This window comes from Sus scrofa, chromosome 3 (genome assembly GCF_054392235.1).
Source record: "Sus scrofa isolate SSC_HxYL_T2T_F1_AM1 chromosome 3, Sscrofa_HxYL_maternal_Yorkshire_Landrace_v2.0, whole genome shotgun sequence".
Classification (NCBI taxonomy): Eukaryota; Metazoa; Chordata; class Mammalia; order Artiodactyla; family Suidae; genus Sus; species Sus scrofa.
The window spans coordinates 130043278-130064469 of NC_139385.1; the positions used below are offsets into that span (position 1 = coordinate 130043278).

A 21192-nucleotide genomic window follows, 5' to 3' on the forward strand; every position below is an offset into this window, starting at 1 on the left:
AAAGAAGAAGAAGCAAATAAGTTTTGGAGTTACCTCATTACTAAGCAGGTTAAGGCTCTGATTACAGGTGTGGCTTGGGTTAGATTCCTGGCCCAGAAACTTCCATATGGTTCTGTCTAAAAAACAAACAAACTAGGCAGTAGACCAGATGTGTCTCACAGGCTGGCATTTGCCAGCCCCTGTCCTATGCTCATGACACACCAGAGAACCTCATTCCTGTGAAAATGCCAAGGGCATCTCATAACCTGATGCCAATCGTACTGCTTCCAGTGTTCCCAAAGCTCCCAGGCCTCAGAGTGCCGGGAGGTGCTGGGAAACGGCACAGAAAAGAGGGAGACCCTCCCCCAGCACTGGGAACTACTTTGTCATCTCAACCTGGAACATTTGCTTGCCTGCCAATAAGCAAAGTGTCACCACACAACAAGCTCGCATTTTCATAATACCCAAAGCTGACTGAGTGCCCACTTACAACCCCAACCAGGGATAGAGCCAGGTTTTATGGAGCTTGAAACGTAAGATTTGGGGACCTCCTCTAATACAAAAATGGTACGCTGGTGACATCAGCATCAGTGGTAGAGGAAAGAACTCCAAACGCTGCCCCTTCCTAAAAACAATGAGAAAACTAACAACAGCCCGCAAAAGTGCTGGAGTAAACTTTTTCAGGATTCCAGAAATTAATCAAAAGCTTGTGATCATCCGGGGAGTGGTTAAGAAAAACAGCTGAATGCTGGTGGGAGCAGGGAGCTTGTGAACTGCCCGTCTAACTGTTACAGGTGTGCCCCCACATGTGCACAGAGCCCATCTGCCAAGCCTGGGGGATTCGGGGTATCAGACACAGAAGGAGATCCCCCTCTGATCATTAGCTGACCATTCAGCTAATAGAAACAAAACCTCAGGGACCACACACGGCCGTAGAGATATTATCAAATTAGGTCAGAAAAGTCACTAAACAAATAGCAACTCCTACAGGCAGCAACAACACCAATGTCAAAACCCCACATCCATTCCTCAAATAGGAATATAAAATGGTACGACCAGGGTGGAGAAGTCTATAGTTCCTCAAAATTATGGCAGTACTTAAAAAAAAAAATACTGAATTACACCTTTTAAATGGTTAGAATGGTAAACTTTATGCTATGTGAATTTATCTCAATTTTTTTTAATTAAAAAAAAAAAAAAAGATCAGCTGCCGGTGCAAGTTCAGGGTCCTGGGCTCTGTTAGCTTCAAGGAAAATCTACCCCGTCTCCCCAACATCAAAATAGCAAGATGCTAAAGATGTTCTACCTTTTCTGCTAGGTCGGAGAAAAGGAGGACCAATGGGGCTATTTGGGGAGGGAGCTGCCTTCGTACTTACCACAAAACTCCATGGCGGGGTTGTGGGGGGCGGGGGGCAGGTGGAACATGTGAAAATAAGAGGGTCTGAGAACCTGGGTCAGACAAATCCTGGAGGGAAGAAAAGAAAAATCACCTACAATTCCAGTACCTAGCACATTGTCACATTTTGCTGTGTTCTTGAAGTTTGTTTTTTTTTTTTTTCCTGTGCCTATGTTTTGTTCATTTATAAATACCAGGTTATACTGAACCTACAATTTTTTTTAATGTGGTAAATATACGTTACGTAAAATTTACCTTTTTAAGTATTTTTAAGTGTGCTCAGTGGTGTTGAGTCCATTCAGATTGTTGCGCAACCATCACCCCTACCCATCTCCAGAACTTTATTTTCCAAAACTGAAACTCTCATTAAACCCATTAAACTCCTCATTCCCCACCTCCACATACTGTCGTTTAACTTTTGTTTTTGTTTGCACTTAAAAATACATTAAATGGAGCATGATAATGTGAGAAAAAAGAATGTATACATGTATGTGTAACTGGGTCACCATGCTGTACAGTAGAAAAAAAATTGTATTTAAATAACAATTTAAAAAAATAAAAAGTGAAAAAAAATACATTAAGAATGGTCTTTCATGGATTTCCCTCGAGTATTTTCAACAACAAACTAGAGCTTTTTTCCTCTCCAGGCTTCTATGGCTCAGCCTGTGTGACAGGTTGGACAGCCATGGTGCCATCTTGGTAAGGGATGTCCACACAGGTTGGCCAGGCAGCATCAAGGGAGACTAAAATTTTGATCAATGGATTCTTCCAGGAGCATGTCCACTGAACAAAGAGGGTCTCGTCACATCATTCCCAGGCAAGAAGACTCTTCTTTCCAGGTCTCTCATCCTCTTAGTCATTGGCATGACCCGACCCTGCCTGTCCTCCCTGTCACACCATTTACACACAAAGCCCCAGAGGAAGGTGGCCATCAGGATGGAGTGAACGCGGTGATGATGACACCCCCCGCCCCTGCGCTCTGCATTTACAAAGCACCTTCCCATCCACTATTTATTTATTTTTTTATTTTATTTTAGTTTTTTAGGCTGGCACCTGCAGCATGTGGAAGTTCCCAGGCTAGGGGCCAAATGGGAGCTGCAGCTGCCAGCCACAGCCACACCAGATCTCAGCCACAATGCTGGATCCTTAACCCAATGAGCAGGGTCAGCAATCTCAACCCACATCCTCATGGATATTAGTCGTGTTCTTAACCAGCTAAGCCACAACAGGAACTCCCCATCCACTTCTTTAGTCTCACAAAGACCCCAGGAAGCAGGAATTGGGATCACTGATGAGTAGATAAATAGAACAGGAGCTGGAACAGTGTGGGGAATAGCTGAGAGGCCCCCTGCTCAACAGGGCAGAACTTACTGGGAAGCCAGCTCTTCTGGGATCCGTGACAATCAGGGGAACAGATAAACTGTGGAGAGCATTTTGAAGGTCTCATTCCCAATTTGGTTGACTTATAGGAGGCTTTCCTCACACAGAGACCTTCGGAAAATTCCAAGGGTATATTGGTGAAATCCGAGTTGAATTATTTGAACTAACCTCTTTTGCATCCAAGTGAATAATTCTTACCCAGTCATTATCTGGTCAAGAACATCAAATATTTGTTATTCAAAGAAACTCAATTTAACAGGGAATGCTATTTTTCATTTATGCTTTTATCAGTTTAATGCATATTTTTGCTCCATTCTAGATGAAGAGACAACAAAAATTCAGCATTTGAATTTCAGTCATGTTCTACAGCCTGAGGGAAAACAATTCTTGTTTTGAGAAAATTAACTGATAATTAAAATGTTATTTTAGGAACTTCCACTGTGGCTCAGTGGTAACAAATTTGACTAGTATCAATGAGGATGAGGGTTCGATCCCTGGCCCTGCTCAGTGGGTTAAGGATCTGGCATTGCTGTGAGCTGCAGTCTAGGTTGCAGATGTGGCTAGGATCCTGCATTGCTGTGGCTGTGGTGTAAACTGGCAGCCACAGCTCCAATTCGACCCCTCACCTGGGAACTTCCATATGCCACAGGTGCAGCCCTAAAAAAAAATAGTAATAATAATAATGTTATTTTAAAGAAATTTTTTTAAAAAAGAAAAGAAAATTCCAAGGGAAATAGAAATAGAAGATATGAGGTTATCATATCTCCTTCCCTGAAAACTAACAAAAGCAGTAAAATGACAAAAGCAACAGAGGTCAAATGCATAACATACACTTGGAAAAAATACCATCTACAGAAAAGAAAAAAGATTTGGGGGTCAGTCATCTGGTGATGAGTAGACAGACATGCTGAGGGATCAATGTTCTGTAAAATCTTATCTACAGCCCCTCATCTGGACAAATGCAGACGAAGGCAGTGCAGTGAGAAATGCTGATTGCCCCTCTGGTCTAGAATCTGCCCACCATTTGCGGCAGGTTGCAAATGAGCAGGCTGGTACTAAGTCGTGCAAAGGAAATGTAGCTTCTTCATTTTCTTTAGCTGATAGCAGATAACCCCACCCCTCTGGCTGGGAAAACTTAAACTCACCTAATAGGGTCTCTCCATCTCTTCTAGACAGCAGTCTCTTTAAATAATTCAGTCTCTTCAGAAAAACACCACGTCATTCACATGTTCTTGTCTCTAACCCTGCCCCTCCCTGCAATGGCATCTGTGAACAAGGGAGGTCTTAGGTGACCACGCAGCGGTGTGGGGCGAAGGGCCTTAGAAGTGTGCAGAAAGGACACTGTCTCTGGGTCCTCTGGACTCAGCAATAGTGCCCTTGTCCACCTGGATCCTGACATCATGTGGGCATTGGTCTCTGTGGCTCGTACCTTTTCAACCTGCTCTGGCTCAAGCCGTCGGTCCTAGTGGTTCTCCCCTAACCCTAACCCTGTGCTTTCGGTTTGCCCTGTAATCTGTTTATCCAGATGTGGGACGGGAAGAGGAAGTCCAGATACACTGATCGGACCATTGCTTCTCCAAAGAGATCAGCTTTCCACCTCCCTTCTGGGTGGAACCCGTCTTCCACCACATCCTTCTTCCCTCGGGCAGGAATCCTTGTGGGAGGCGCCATGGGCTGAACAGAGGCTTTGCTTCTTTTTTTTTTTTTGCCTTTTCTAGGGCCGCTCCTGTGGCATATGGAGGTTCCCAGGCTAGGGGTCGAATCGGAGCTGTAGCCACAGGCCTACGCCAGAGCCACAGCAATGCGGGATCCAAGCCGAGTCTGCGACCTACACCACAGCTCATGGCAATGCTGGATCCTTAACCCACAACCTCATGGTTCCTAGTCAGATTCGTTAACCACTGCGCCACGGTGGGAACTCCGATGCTTTGCTTCTTTAGAAGAGAAGCTCTGTGGTGGGTCCATCGGGCTGGGCTCTTGATGAGAACTAGAGGACATCCAGGGAGTAGAGGTCACCAAAGACATGGCTTCGAGATCCCCAAGTACTTCCCTCATCCCCCGCAAACAAGCAGGACCTTCACAAGCCAGGGGCCCTCGCTCTGCGCTCCTCTGAGAGGAAAAGGGCAGGGAGTCTGAGGCGGGATAGGCCCACTCCTAGAATAACATCTCTTCTGTTTGGGTCAATTTAAGGAAAGAGGAAAATCCAAAAGGAAATAAATTGTTCAAAATGAAAACAGAGGAAAATCTGGTGAAACCAAGCGTGTCCCCAAACTCTGGGCTTAATTCTCCATCAGGAACTTCATGGCTGTGATTGCAAAGAGACCAGCAGGGGTCGAGGAACCGGGGTGGAGAGGCCGGGTTTGATGGCACATGTGTGCAGTCGCAGAGCTCCCATGCCAGCCACCTGAGCTCCGCTCCTGGCCTTCCCAGGCTGCAGCCAAGCCCGTCTTTCCTAGGGCCATTCAGACCTCACTGCTGGCTGGTTTCCAGCTCCCTTTGGAAGGAACAGTGGCCCCAGAGCCAGCCGTGTCCGCTCAGCTAAAGCAGGTGACACGGTCTAGTTGGTCTAGTTCTAAGGAACGGTGCGGCTGAGCTCTGAGAAAATTTCCGAAGTATCTAGAGACCCACGGGACCCTGGTCACGGGCCGTGACTTTCCACTGAGGCCCCGGCACCCCTAGGCCCAGCTCCTCGAGCTCCTCCGGATTAGGGCTGCTCTCAGAGCCCACAGAGCTGATGCAGCCCCCTGGGTGGTCCCAGCCATGACGCTGGCTTTTGTAGGCATGGAGACGTGTGTGGCAGGGGGAAGTGCAGGGGGGTGGGGGAGCACCCTGGCCCCCACCCTGCTGCGGTAGGGGCTTCCTCCCAGCGAGCCTCCTCCTCAACTAGATCATTCCAGACTTTTCCCCCTTATTTGGAAAAACTCTGTTTTCCTTGGCCTGACCATACCCTCAGGAATGCAGGCCCAGGTACACAGCTCAGACGCAGCCCCTTTGACCTGTGGTCACAAGGAGCCTTTCAGGACTCAATGGGGCTTCACACACCCAGGCAGCCAGGCCCAGGTGAGGCTTCCATGTGGGGTGAAATGCAGCAGCCCAGGGACCAGCACTGGGCTTTTGACACCCTAGACAATATTAAAGCCTGCTATTTCCAGAAAAAAAATCCTTTCAAGAAGAGCCTAGGACATAAACTGTAGGAACAAGTTACAGCCCGGTTTCTTAAAGCTCCGAGGTTCTACAGCCCCACAAGAGAGCAGAGGAAAGGCATTGTCAACTTAGAGATCTGGAGGAGCTCTTGGCTCTTCTCTGAGCTTCCAGGTCACCATATGGGAGTTCCCTGGTGGCCTAGTGGTTAAAGGATCCTGCATTGTCACTGCCATGGCTGGGGTTCGATCCCTGGCCTGGGAACTTCTGCATGTCTCCAGCACGGCAAAAAAAAAAAAAAAATCCCCGTCTCTCCAAGGCAGGACAGTTGGCTCCTGTGGCTCTGGGCTTCACCAAAGCAGGGCAAAGAAGGAGCAATTCCTGCCCCCTCCGCTGAGCATGGTGGCATTCCCTCACCAGGCATGACCAGGGCATGAGGGATGACCACAGAGAGTGACCAGGGCCCTCACCCTGAAAGTACTGGCCTGACTCTCTGGGAAGGAGCCCCCAGGACCTGAGGGCAATCTTGGTGCCTCTCCCCACCCCACGCCACCCCACGCCACCCCACCGGGAGCCCCACACAGAGCACCGGCACTGGGGCCTGGACTGTGAACTGCCGCCCTCTAGTGGCCCAGAGGGAAGGAAGGGGAGAGAACTGAACAGAAGTGAGAGGGAGAGAAAGGGAGAGGAAAGAGAAAAGCCTGGAAGCAGAGGCGGGGGAGAGGGAGGAGAGGGGACCGGGGGCGGGGGAGGGGAACTGAGATGGAGTGAGATGGAGAGGCCTCCCCTGTGAGCAGCCCCCTTCCCTGAGCAGCTCGCTTCCTCGCCATGCGGTTTAAATTTCCTCCATCTGATTTGGACATCAGCCACAGAGAGTGACCAGGGCGCTCACCCAACTCCAAGAGCTCCAATGAAGTTGAGAATTCCTGAACTCCCCGGGTTTTGCTGAACTTGTCCAGAGGTCTCTTGTAAGGCCCCTCTCAGGAGCAGCTGCCAGATGGCTTCACCCAGGTTTCACCTCTTTCCGCTGCCAACTGCCCCGTGGATCCATCCCTCCGACTTCCGCTCCCTTTTCTTTTTCTTTTTTTTTTTCTTTTTTTTTTTTTGTCTTTTTGCTATTTCTTGGGCTGCTCCCGCAGCATATGGAGGTTCCCAGGCTAGGGGTCGAACCGGAGCTGTAACTGCCGGCCTACGCCAGAGCCACAGCAACACGGGATCCGAGCCACGTCTGCAACCTACACCACAGCTCAGGGCAACGCCGGATCCTTAACCCACTGAGCAAGGGCAGGGACCGAACCTGCAACCTCATGGTTCCTAGTCGGATTCGTTAACCACGGCGCCACCACGGGAACTCCTTCCGCTCCCTTTTCACGTTATTGCTGAACTGTGTTTCTGTCCTTGACCGTCCTGCAGAGCTTCAGACCTGTACACCCAGCTGTCTACTGGCTCCCCCACCCGCCTGTCCCGTACACACCTCAAACCCAACCCGTCCAAAACAGAACTCATCGCTTCCCCAGACCCACTTCTCCTGCGAGCCCCACCACGACTCCTCAGTGGGGAGACCCTGCCTCGGCCACCACGGCCCCCTCAGGAAGGACAGGTTGATTCCACTACTGCTGGGAGTGCTGCTGGCAGAGCCCTCAGCTGCCAGCCTCCTTTGGGGGTGTCCTCAGCTGTAGGGAGACTCCTCACCCAAGCTCACTCCTTTCCAGGGAGGCTGCACGCAAAGACCAGTGCAGGGACACAAAGCCAGCCCCACTGCCTGTCCTGGCACAGCTCTGCAAGGTCATCAGTGGAGGGTCAGCTGAGCTCTCTGCTGAGCCTGTGCTGTGGCTCACCTGGTAGATTTTCCCAATTCTGCTTCTTCCCCTCCCTTCTACAGGAGTTGATCCCAAAAGAACTACCTAGTCAACCTTTAGAGGAGTTCCCACTGTGGCTCAGCGGGTTAAGAACTGGACTAGTATCCATGAGGATGTGGGTTTGATTCTTGGCCTCACTCAGTTGGTTAAGGATCTGGCGATACGGTGAGCTGTGGCGTTGGTTGCAGACACGGCTTGGATCCCAAGGCTGTGGCTGTGGTGCAGGCCGGCAGCTGCAGCTCTGATTCATTTCCTGCCTAGGAAATTTCATATGCCTCCAAAACAAAAAAATACCTTTGAATCGGACCTGTCTTAGATCCTCCTTTCTAGGGATGGCAGTTGCCACCCGGGCACAAACCCCAAGTCTGGCTGACATCTTCTCCAGCCAAGAAGACAGGCCAGGCCTCCTTGCTGTCTGTCCCAGGTCCCTCCACACCCCTCACACCCACAGCTACCACCCAGGTCCCTCCCCCGAAGCTCTCCTCCTCTTTCCTCACAGCACAAGAAGCCAGCGTCCACTTCCAAAGCACCACTCCCCCCGCCCCAGTTTAACTCAAGCCCAGACGCCTCACTCGGGGGCCCCCTTCCCCTGAGCCACAGTGCCCCCAGCCTTTCCCTCCATTGACCCGCCCGCACCCCCCACCCCGGCCGCCCCGTCGGGCCCCACCGCACTCCCCGAGCCGGCCAGCCAGGGGGCCGTTCCCACGTTGGAGCGTGAAGCAGCTGATGGGGTCTTTGGAAGGGACTGGTTGCCATAGAGACGGGTGGAATCTCTCCGGGTCTGAGGCTCACCCCCAAGAGGCCCCTCTCTGGGCTGCGATGATGAACAGCCAGGAGCGGCGCCAGGATCAATGAATCGCAGACAGAGATGGGGCTCCTGGAGCGGGGTCAGCGTGCAGAGGCAGGAGCTCAGGTTCCCCCAGCCTCACCAGGTCTGGCCCTCGCCCGTGCCCAGGGCCCGGGGGAGGGCCCGGGACAGGCTGCACCGGGAAAGAAGGAAGGAGGAGGTCGAGCACCCTTCTCTGCCAAGAGCGCTCATCATCTAGACTTGTTCTTGTCTCATCATCTAGACTTTTTTTTGTCTTATAGCACCGAACTCTTTTTTTTTTTTTTTTTTGCCATTTCTTGGGCCACTCCCGCGGCATATGGAGGTTCCCAGGCTAGGGGTCGAATCGGAGCTGTAGCTGCCAGCCTATGCCAGAGCCGCAGCGACGCGGGATCCGAACCATGTCTGCAACCTACACCACAGCTCACGGCAACACCGGATCGTTAACCCACTGAGCAAGGGCAGGGATCGAACCCGCAACCTCATGGTTCCCAGTCGGATTCGTTAACCACTGCGCCACGACGGGAACTCCTAGCACTGAACTCTTTAGAGTAGGATTCTGTGGCATTGACTAGGTGATATACTGATTTAATTACTGCTTTTATGAAAGCAAGACTATAAATGCTATTTACTCTTAGATTCAGAAAAATTTCCTCCTTTTTATGTTAGGATATTTTTTTTTAGTTTTTAACTTTGGAGGGTGTTTATAAATTGTTCTGACTTTTGCTCTTTACACTGTGTTTTTCAAAGAAAAATGTATTTGCTCTTTGCTCCATAAGTCTTGAAATGGCATTTAGACAAAATTGTTAAATTCTGCTCTTTTAAAAATTAATATAGCTTACAAAAATTATAAATCAACTATAATAGAAAAAATAAAAACCTTACAAAAAATTAAAATAAAAAATAATATACATTTTTACCTTCATATATTATAGACAGACGCTTTTTGTTTTTAAATGAAAAAGATGTGAAAAAGATGCGCCTATACAAACCCAGACTTTACTTTCAAAAGATCACTTTGTTTTGACGTGATTTTGAAGGAGATGTGTGCCTCTTCCATTACTTTTTTAATTCTTAATGTTGTTCCTAAATATTTTGTCCTCTTTTCCCAAAGATTCCGGTGTTCCACGTTAAAATTAGGTCTCAGAGTGATCTGCTTAAGAAACCTAGTTATGGAGTTCCCTGATGATCGAGTGGGTTAAGGATCCATCATTGTCAGCGCTGTGGCTCTGGTCCATGTGGGGTGAGAGTTCAGTCTCTGGCCCTGGAACTTCAATATGCTATAGGCATGGTCTATTAAAAAAAAAAAAAAAAAAAAAAAAGGAAAGGAAAAAGAATCTCCATTATATTATTTCATTCTCCACTTAGAAAAGGCATCCAAGATAGTTCCCATCATGGCTCAGCAGTAGCAAACCCAACTAGCATTTATGAGGACTCGTGTTCAATTCCCAGCCTCGCTCTGTGCGTTAAAGGATCTGGTGTTGCCGTGAGCTCTGAGCTGTGGTGTAGGTCACAGACACAGCTCGGATCCCAAGTAGCTGTGGCTGTGGTGTAGGGTGGCAGCTACATCTCTGATCGGACCTCTGGCCTGAGAACTTCCATATGCCTCGGGTGCAGCCCTAAAAAAAAAGAAAAGAAAAGGCATCCAAATAAAAGTCCTTTAAATTAATTACCAACCAGACCAATATCCCATTTGTTTTACACACACGCTCACATAAACACACACAAGCATATATGTTGTGCAATTTCTGAAAGGATGCAGAAGAAAACGTTAATTGTTTCTGTCTCTAAGGAGTGAGATTGGGAAGTGAATATTTGTGGCTGCTGGCATTTCTGCTGGCAATTATGGTCAAGGAAGTTTGTTTTTTCTTTTTTTTTGGCTTTTTAGGGCCACACTCTCGGCATATGGAGGTTCCCAGACCAGGGGTCAAATCGGAGCTGTAGCAGCCAGCCTATACCACAGCCACAGCAATGCAGGATCCGAGCCACATCTGCAACCTACACCACAGCTCATGGCAACGCTGGATCCTTAACTCACTGAACAAGGCCAGAAATCGAACCTGTGTCCTCATGGAAGCTAGTCAGATTTGTTACCACTGAGCCACGATGGGAACTCCGGTATTTGTTTTTTCTGTGGTTGCAAAAGCAGAAATCTCCTTGGCTGATCTAGCTTTGTGGTTGCAAAGAGAGTACAGGGCATCCAACTTTTTTAATGTGAATTCCAATTGAGGTAGTATATCCTTAAGCCAGGAGCTGGAACAGTGATTTCCTTGGCAGGTCCGTTCCGTGGTTTTGTTATAGGGGAACCATTCCTAGAAGCTCAGTCTCCTGTCTGCCCCTCCTGCGCTTTCAACAGTTTTGTAATCACCTAACTCCCTGTATTGTCTCTTTCTACCTCAATTGCCGGAGTCATTTCTATTATCTGCAACCATAGCTTGGACTGACATAATGGGTAGAGAGGAGAGTTACGAATCTCAGAGGATCTCTTCATATGATATTACTGATGTTCTCCTTTGTATAATTTACCCCTCAAAAATGAACAAGAGGAGTTCCCATCATGGCTCAGTGGTTAACAAACCCGACTAGCATCCATGAGGGCATGGTTCATTTATTAGTCAGGACTCTTTGGTTGCAAGCTATGGAAACTGTTAATTCAAACAGTTTTTTGATTAGGCAAAAATATACAATATTGTGTTAGACACAATCAAACATCAGGAAAGGTTGGGGTGGGGAGTTCCTGTCATGGCTCAGTGGTAACAAATATGACTAGCAGCCATGAGGACGCGGGTTTGATCCCTGGCCTTGCCCAGTGGGGTAAGCATCCGGCATTGCCGTGAGCTGTGGTGTAGGTCGAAGATGCGGCTTGGATCCCGAGTTGTTGTGGCTATGGTGTAGGTTGGCAGCTACAGCTCCCATTCGACCCGTAGCCTGGAAACTTCCATATGTTACAGGTACACCCTAAAAATGATACAAATAAAGAAACAAATAAATAATAAAATAAATGACTGGAGTTCCCTAGTGGCCTAGCAGGTAAGGATTTGGCATTGCCATGTCAGGTCACTGCTGTGGCTTGGGTTCAACCCCAGACCTAGAACATCCGCAATCCATGGACATGACTGAAAAAAATAAGTAAATGACCACCATAATGTGAACCCTTGATTGCTTGAAACGCATACCATCCTGTCTTTATATATATTCAATTCCAGGAGTGGTCATGCTTAAAAACTGTGAGTCTCAGATACAAAAAAGACCACATTCACTATGATGGATTGTTTCAAAAACAGCTGCAATAAATTCCTTCTATATACCCAGATAGCCCTAGCAACATGCTGGTAAATGGTTCTCTGAAAAGAAAAAAGAAAAAAAAAAGCCTGGTTTGTTAGCATTTGCCAATTTCTGTGATGTAAATATTTGCCCTTCGGCCAATTTCAAACTATATGCAGTTTAACCACTAGCTTGCAAAATTCCTAGAATTTTTTTTTTTTTTAAAGGGCCGCCCCTGCAGCATATGGAAGTTCCCAGGCTAGAGGTTGATCGTAGCTGCAGGTGTTGGCCTATGCCACAGCCACAGCAGTGCCAGATCCTTAACCCTCTGTGCAAAGCCAGGGATTGAACCCACATCCTTAAGGATACTAGCCAGCTTCATAACCCACTGAGCTACATGGGGACTCCCAAAAATGTCTAGAAATTTTTTTTTTCTTTGTCTTTTCTAGGGTGGCTCCCATGACATATGGAGGTTCCCAGGCTAAGGGGTCTAATCAGAGCTGTAGACACCGGCCTACACCACAGCCACAGCAACGCCAGACCTGCGTCTATGACCTACACCACAGCTCACAGCAATGCCAGATCCTTAACTCACTGAGCGAGGCCAGGGACCGAACCCGAAACCTCATTGTTCCTAGTTGGATTCGTTAACCACTGAGCCACAATGGAAACTCCAAAAATTTCTAGAAATTTAACAATCAACTCTATAAAGCTCTCATACTTCTGTCCCCTCCTATACTAGCCCAGGGTTTGGCATCATGTCACTTCAGTGACAATAGCAAACTTGAAGGAAGCAGAAACTTTAAAAGGGCCTGCATGTTGAAGCTTACCATCTATCACTCTACTTGGAACCCTGGCATCAACCACACGAGTGAGGTAGGTGAATGAGTTGGATGGTGAGAGACACAAAAATAATTGTCCTGTTCTCCCAGCCAACAGCCGGAAATGTGAGGGAGTTATTGCCCGAAGGCCTCCAAAACTGGAGGAAGGCCAGAACCCAGCCAAAACCCACACAACGATCCACTGGACCCAGCCCAAATTGCTGACCCACAGAATCCTTGTTTTAAAAATGGTGATTTGGGGGAGGTGAAGGGAGTGGGATGGACTGGGCACCTGGGGTTAATAGATGCAAACTATTGCGTTTGGAGTGGATGAGCAATGAGATCCCGCTGTATAGCACAGGGAACTATATCTAATCACTTGTGTTGGAACATGATGGAGGATAATGTGAGAAAAAGAATGTGTGTGTGTGTGTGTGCGTGACTGGGTCACTTTGCTGTATAGTAGAAAATTGACAGAACACTGTAAACCAACTAAAATGGAAAAAATAAAAATCATTTTTAAAATAAACATAAACAGGAGTTCCCGTCATGGCTCACTGGAAACAAATCTGACTAGCATCCATGAAGACATGAGTTCGATCCCTGGACTCACTCAGTGGGTTAAGCATCTGGCGTTGCTGTGAGCTGTGGTGTAAGCCAGGGGCTACAGCTCCAATTTGACCCCTAGCCTGGGAACCTCCATATGCCACAGGTATAGTCCTAAAAAGACAAAAAAAAATCATAAATAAAAAATAAATAAATAAAATGTAAAATAAAAAATAAAAAAATTTATAAATATTTTTAAATGATGATGATATTAAGCCACTGCACACTAAGAAAATTTGTTGTATAGCAAAAGCTCATTGATACACTTAATCCATATATATATGGATTAACTGTATATATATATATATATTCCACAAACTCCCTTCTGGCTTGGGTATGGGCACATGGCCTTGGTTCTGCCAATCATATGCATTTACCTTTTAAATCAAAAAATTATGAGAAGTTCCCAGGTTCGATCCCTGGCCTTGCTCAGTGGGTTAAAGATCCAGCATTTCTGTGAGCAGTGATGTAGATCCCAGACGAGGCTCAGATCTGGTGTTGCTGTGGCTCTCGCATAGGCTGGCAGCAATAGCTCTGATTAGACCCCTAGCCTGGAAAACTCCATATGCCGCAAGTGTGGCCCTCAAAAGACAAAAAAAAAAAAAAAAAAAAGCAAAATAAATAAATTTCAAATGAGCCACTTGGATGCTTAAGGCTTTATGGGGGGGGTCACTTTATGCAGGTCCTCCATGGCCCTTATTGGGGTCTGCCTTACCTTAACAGCTGACCTGCTATTGCTGCAGGTGTAAGGAGCAGAGGAATGTTTTGATACTCTAGCACTGATATGGAGTCACAGGAGACCAGGGAGGATGGATGTCTTGGGGCATTTTGCCTAAATAGACCCTATGCCAACATTCCTACATTTCGATGATGCACCAGGCTGCCTTGCAAGGTGGGGAACTTGATGATCTAATGTGCTTTCCTGGGTCTCACCCTGGGACTTAAGCACAGATTCTTCTGCCCTCGGATCCCCAAATGTATCTGGGGTTTCTCTCGTCTCTACTTGACTCTTGTCCCAATACATGCATGTATAGGGTACGGTGGGTCTTCCAAGAAACCAAGACAAGGGGAAACCTCAGTGAAGGAGAATGGGGAGGGAGTCAGGAAAGGCTGGAGAGATGTCTGCCTGTGATCGACGTCTGGCCTTGAGTGAAAGAGAAAGGAAGGGAGGAAGGAAGGAAAGTTGGGTGGAAGTTGGTGGTGCAGTTAGAAGAAAAGTTGAACGAGCACGTCTCAGTCCATTGTCACCCTTCCAGGTGCCCCATAATCTCCCTGGAATGGGCCTGCTGCAGAATCTCCTGCTTACTCAGTAATTGCTGTGAGAAGTGCAGACTCCATGGACATGCAGAGATGGATTTTACAGGAAGAAGACACTTTTCTTTTTTTTTTTTTTTTTTTTTTTTTTTTCAGGGCCGAACCTATGGAGGTTCCCAGGCTAGAGGTCGAATGGGAGCTGCAGCTGCAGGCCTACGCCATAGCCACAGCCATGCCAGATTCAAGCCATGTCTGCAAACTTTATCACAGCTTATGGCAACACCAGATCCTTAACCCACTGAGCGAGGCCAGGGATCGAACCTGCAACCTCATGGATTCTAGTCAGGTTTGTTACCACTGAGCCACAACAGGAACTCCAGGACACACTTTTCAACACAAGATACTGGTACAATTCACTAGACACAATGAGAAAAAAATGAATAGGTCAAGAAAGAAATATTAAAAATTAATCCTATTTATGAATATAAATGCAGAATTTCTGAATATAATATTAGAAAATAGAATCCAACAATTTTTTTTAGTTTTTCATGAAAAAATTTGGTTTATCTCACCAACACAAAGATGTCTACATTTTAGAAAACCTATTAATATAGCTTATTTACTGTATTAACACATTAAGGGACAAAAAAATATCTCAACAGCTGCAGAAAACAAATTTGCTAGAGTTTAATACTAGTCATGAGAAAAATGAAAGTAACTGAAGAGATCTGATTTTATATCATAATGTGAATAAAAAAAAAAAAACTGCAGGAGTTCCTATTGTGGTTCGGCAGAAACTAAACCAACTCGTATCCATGCAGAAGCAGGTTCAATCCCTGGCCCCGCTCAGGAGGTTAAGGATCCAACGTTGCCACAGCCTACCTGCATAGGTCAAAACTGTGGCTCAGATCTGATCCTTGGCCCAGGAATTCCATAGGCCACAGGGCGGCAAAAAAAAAAAAAGGTGAGAGTTCAACTTTGAAAAAAAATTCACATTCTGGAGTTCCGATCGTGGTTCAGTGGTTAATGAAGCCGACTAGGAACCATAAGGTCGCGGGTTGGATCCCTGGCCTTGCTCAGTTGGTTAAGGATCCGGCATTGCCATGAGCTGTGGTGTAGGTCACAGACGAAGCTCAGATCCTGCACTGCTGTGGCACTAGCGTAGGCCGGCGGCTACAGCTCCGATTGGACTCTTAGCCTGGGAACCTCCATATGCTGTGGAAGCAGCCCAAGAAATGGCAAAAAGACAAAAAAAAGAAAAAAGAAAAAAAATTCACATTCTAATACACTAATATCAAAAAGTTAGAAAGCGTCATTTTACAAAACACACGAATTGTATCAGTAATCTATTACCACAATAATGCTATGTGACAAACCACCTTAAGCCTCAGTAATTTGAGACAAAAATCCTTTTTTTTTCTTTTTAGGGCAGCACTCGAAGCATATGGAGGCTCCCAGACTAAGGGTGGAATCAGAGCTGTAGTCTGTGACCTACACCACAGCTCTCGGCAATGCCAGATTCTTAACCCACTGTGTGAGGCCAGGGATGGCACCTGAGTCCTCATGGATGCTAGTCAGATTCGTTTTGGCAGAGCCCTGACGGGAACTCCTCCACGATCTGTTTATTTTTGCTTTCACACACAAAGGTAGTGCTCAGCAGCTCTGCCTTTGGCCTGGCTCTGCTTTAAACTGTAGACTTGAAAATACAGGTAATGATAAAGGTGACATTTCAAATCAACGAGGGAAAGATGGATTATTCAATAAATGGTGTTGAGACAGCTAGGTAGCCATCTGGGGAAAAAATATTAAGATATATCTGTATTTTATGTCTTTTACCAAGATAAATAAAAAATGAATTGAGTCAAATGTAAAAACAAAAACCCCAAAGGACTACAAGAAAATACGAAAAAAAATTTTATATCACAAAACCAAGAAAATGTATGTTTCTGCCAGAGTCCAATTCAGGCAGTTAGTATCAGAAACCACTCAGCAGTTTTATAAACAGGAGAAAGTTAATATAAAAAATCGTCCAGAAGTTCCCATCGTGGCTCAATGAAAACAAATCTGACTAGCATCCATGAGGACGCAGGTTTGATCTCCGGTCTTGCTCAGTGGGTTAAGGATCTGGTGTTGCCATGAGCTGTGGTGTAGGTGGCAGAGGCGGCTCAGATCCTCAGTTATTGTGGCTATGGTGTAGGCTGGCAGCTATAGCTCCAATTCAACCCCTAGCCTAGGAATGTCCATATGCTGCAGGTGTGGCCCTAAAAAAAGAGAAAGACAGAAAGAAAGGTTGGAAGTTCCTGTTATGGCTCAGCAGTAAGGAGGCTGACTAGTATCCATGAGGATGTAGGTTCGATCCCTGGCCTCAATCAGTGGGTTAAGTATCCAGTGTTGCCATGAGCTGTAGTGTAGGTTGCAGATGGCTCAGATCCTGTGTTGCTGTGGCTGTGGTGTAGGCCAGCAGCTGCAGCTCTGATTTGACCTGTAACCTGTAAACTTCCATACACCACAGGTGTGGCCCTAAACAAGCAAAAAAAAAAAAAAAAAAAATTGTCAACTACTTAAAATCACTGAAAGGGCAAAGAAGATAGTATATGTGAAATAATAAGAAGTACATATATTGGGCTCTACCTCTTGCTTGTATTTGGTCTTTGACCCTAGTTCTTGACATATAATTCCTAAAACCCTTGTAATTCCCTGAGAGACAGAGGTGCGAGGGGCACGTTTTGTTCTAATATTTGGTCTCTGACCCCATTCCTGACACAGAACTCCTAAAATCCTTGTCCTTTCCTGAGTAAGGGGGTGATAAGAGCCTCTTAGGAGAGCTCCTAAATCCCTTGGAATTTCCTGGGTGATAGGAGCATCTTTTGTTCTAATGCAGTGATTCTGAGTGGGCTTCTGTTTGGGGCTGGTCACCGGAAAGACTAAGCATGATTAGAAGCTTGGAACTCACAGCCCCAAACCCTATGCTCCAGGGAAGAAATGGGGGCTAAAGACTGGCTTAATCATCCATCATGCCTGTGTGATGAAGCGCCATGAGTATCTCTAAGAAATGGTCTTCAGGCAGCTTCTGGGTTGGGACAGGGTGGTGCACCCCACCTCCACGGAGACAAGCTCCTGTACTGGGGACGCTTCCAAACCTTGCCTTACACACCTCTTCATCCGGCTGTTCATCTGCATCCTTTATTATGTTGTTTATTATAAACCGCTAAGCACACGTGTTTCCCTACATTCTGTGAGCTAGTCTAGGAAATGATCAAACTCAAGGAAGGGGCTGGGAGAAAGCCCCCATTTACATCCTTTTGGTCAGAAGTATGAGTGACAACCTGAGAGGTGCCACTGGCATCTGAAAAGGGGGAAGGGGGAGACAGACTTGTGGAATGGAGCCCTTAACTTGTGGGGTCTGTGCCAACTCTGGGCAGCCAATATCCGAATCAAGTTAAATTGGGAGTTCCTGTCATGGCTCAGTGGTAACGAATCTGACTAGCATCCAGGAGGACACAGGTTCAATCCCTGGCCTTGCTCAGTGGGTTAAGGATCCGGTGCTGCCATGAGCTCTGGTATAGGTCACAGATGTGGCTCGGATCCCAAGCTGCTGTGGCTGTGGTGTAGGCTGGCAGCGACAGCTCCAATTTGACCCCTACCCTAGGAATGTCCATATGCCACAGGTGCGGCCCTAAAAAGTGAAAAGAAAAAAAAAAAGAAGAATCAAGAACACCCAGCTGGTGTCCACCGAAAACTGGAGAATTGCTTGGTGTTGAAAATCCCTCACATTTGGTGTCAGAAGTAGTGTGGGTAGTAGCAAAGGAAACAGGAGTTTTCTTTTAGCATAAATAATGGAAATAAATAGAAACTTCATTTTCAGCCAAACTAGGAGACAAACAATCCACAACACAAAAAGAAAAAATTATAAATGCTGCCAAAAGCTGCTGGATTTACTTCATTATCTTTATGAAGGTGACATGTTGCAAAGGCCCCTACAGTAGAAGAGGGATGTGAAATGCAAAACAACCCAAAGGGAACAGAGCCCAGAAATCCCAGCCTGAAGACTTCCTTTAGGTAAGAGGCTCCACTTAAGGTGATAAATCATTATATCCCTTTGATAGTTAAGGACAGATAGAGACCTCTTTGGGGAAGTGAAACAACCTAGTCACCACCAACACAAGAAAAACATTAGCAAAACTGTGTCCCCTGAAGCAAATCCCAACAACTAGGTCAACTAGGGAAGTTCAAAGGCAACCAGCATTCATTCAAAGAAACAATAATAAGGCAGGGAGTTGCTGCAAGACTTACCAGCTATGAAGAATCACCGATCAAGTTGCCAAGAGATAGGTGAAAATTCTAACCAAATATTTGACCATTACTTTCAAAGACTTAAGGAAGAAATAGTGTCAATAAGGAAGAATAAATAAAAGAAATATGTCAACCTAGAAAAGAAATGGTGAGAAGACAAGGGAAAACTTGATTTTGCACATTTTCGAAACTCAGAAAAGAGGTACAAGAAAAAAAAGAAACATCGCAGAACTCAAAACCAGATCAGAAGGGTAGAGGGGATATAAAGACCCAGTAAAAGTGCTGGAGGATAGAAATGAAACATGTGCAGAAAATGAAACAGACAAGTTCTCTGGTGGTTACAGATTCAGTGTTGTCACTGCTGTCGCTCAGGTTCCAGCCCTTAGCCCAGGAACTTCCTCATGCTGCGGCACAAGCAAAAAAAGTTTTTTAAACACACACACATGCACAAACAGAAATAAATAAAATGAAACAAAAATAGTTTCAAAATAAATAATAAAGACATTGAAACCTGGGAAAGACAGACAGACACTGGAGATGCAACAAGCATAGAAGCGGAGTCCAAAAGAGGGAAAACGAAACCATGGAACTAGACAAATCCTGCAGGAACAGGTTCCTGAATTAAAAGGCAGAAGTTCCCATCATGGCTCAGCTGGTTAAGAACCGACTAGTATCCATGAGCATGTGGCTTTGATCCTTGGCCTCACTCAGTGGGTAAAGGATCCAGCATTGCTGTGAGCTGTGGTGTGAGTCGCAGATGCAGCTCGGATCTGGCATTGCTGTGGCTGTGGGGTAAGACGGCAGCTGTAGCTCCGATGCAACCCCCTAGCCTGGGAACTTCCATATACTGTAGGTGCAACCCTAAAAAAAAAAAAAATGACAAAATTAAAAATAAAATAAAATAAGTAAAAGGCTACTTGACACCCTGTGCACCAGAGGAAGTGGACCCAAAATGGTCAGTAACTGCTGAGACATATTAGATGTTAGAAAAATAAGAAACAATCTCTCTTCCTCTTTCTCTTCCTCTTTATTCCCCTTTCACCTCTAAACAATTCAGACCAAAAGTCATTTGATGGCAGCAAGTAAAACAAGCTGGAGGGAGGGAAGGAAAGGGAAAGGGCTGAGGCAGTAGCAGTGTTGGAGCCTGAACAGAGTAAGGAGGACATCTGGGTAGAAGAATGAAAGAGACTGATTATACCCCCCCCCCAAATCCATAGGCTGAAATCCCAACCCCCGGTGTGATGGTATGAGGAGGTGGGGCCTTCGGGAGGCGAGTAGGTCCTGAGGATGAAGTCTTCATGAATGGGATTAGTGCCCCAGTACTTAAAAAGGGACCCCCGAGAGCCCCCTCTCTCTCTTTCCACAAGTAAGGACACAGGGAGGTGTCAGCCGTCTGCAACCTGGAGGAGGGTCCTCATGAGAACCAAACCACGCCAGTATCAAGATCTCGGACCCCAGTTTTCGGAACAGTGAGTCTACACCACCCAGACTATGGTGCCTTAGTTATAGGAGCCTGACCTAAGACAAAGAGTCATCTGTCCTTGGGAGGTTGGAGCCTCCGGGAGGGTGCCATGTGGGTAACAGCTGGCCTGTGAAGGTGAGTGTCCGTGTTGGAGCCTGAGTGGGTGAGGAGAGTTCAAGCAGTGTGAGAATGGCCTCAGCTCAGAGTCTGAGGCAGCCCGGCGTGACGTGTTGTCCCGGGACCAGGGCCCGGGGCCATGAGGAGCAGCCAGGGTAAAAGGGTCCTGCACACTCAGCAAAGCTCAGAGACAGCAGGTTCCCAAGACCAATGGGTAGGTGACAAAAAAGACAGACAAGAAGCCATGGGTGGGTAAGATACAAATGCAGAACACTCCCACCCTCCCCTGCCACCCCTGACTCAGGAACCAGGGTACCCAGCTCAGCATAGCATACAGCATCCAGCAGGACCAGGAGACCACAGGCTGCTCAGACCATGAGGCTGGCTCCAGGGCTGTGCATGAAGGTGCCAGAACTGATTAATCGGGGCAGTGCACTACAGGTCAATTTCCCTCCCTCTCCAGCCCCCCACCTCCAGGCTCTTGCCTGCCACCCTCTCACTTCCATTTCCTTTATTCTTTCTTTCTTTTTTTTTTTTTTTCTCTGCTTTTTTAGGGCTGTATCTACAGCATATGGGAGTTCCCAGGCTAGGAGTCAAACTGGAGCAGCAGGTGCCAGCATACACCACAGTCACAGCCACGAGGGATCCAAGCTGGGTCTGAGATCTATACCACAGCTCACAGCAATGCTGGATCCTTCACCCACTGAGTGAAGCCAGGAATGGAACCTGCATCCTCATGGGTACTAGTCGGGTTCGTAACCTGCTGAGCCACAGTGGGAATTTCTCCCTACCAT

The 21192-nt window shown here is 46.8% G+C and overlaps 1 protein-coding gene and 1 long non-coding RNA gene across 5 annotated transcripts in view; both read right to left on the bottom strand.

The window, feature by feature from the left end:
• The window catches only part of LOC100523732 (b(0,+)-type amino acid transporter 1), a 34324-nt gene extending 15370 nt beyond the window's left edge, over window positions 1-18954 (bottom strand). Inside the window, exons 1-3 of one of the 4 annotated variants that reach the window (XM_013996314.3) lie at window positions 4185-4333; window positions 3901-4021; window positions 1356-1444 (exon numbers count right to left, since the gene is read on the bottom strand). In XM_013996314.3, coding sequence (XP_013851768.2) covers window positions 1356-1404 — 49 coding nt within the window. In that variant the 5' untranslated portion in view covers window positions 1405-1444; window positions 3901-4021; window positions 4185-4333. Of the gene's footprint in view, window positions 1-1355; window positions 1445-3900; window positions 4743-18819 lie in introns of those variants that run through there. The other 3 variants (XM_013996318.3, XM_013996317.3, XM_085019870.1) reach the window with 3 other exon arrangements.
• The window catches only part of LOC146404936 (uncharacterized), a 639839-nt gene that overhangs the window by 343686 nt on the left and 274961 nt on the right, over window positions 1-21192 (bottom strand). The window lies entirely within an intron of this gene.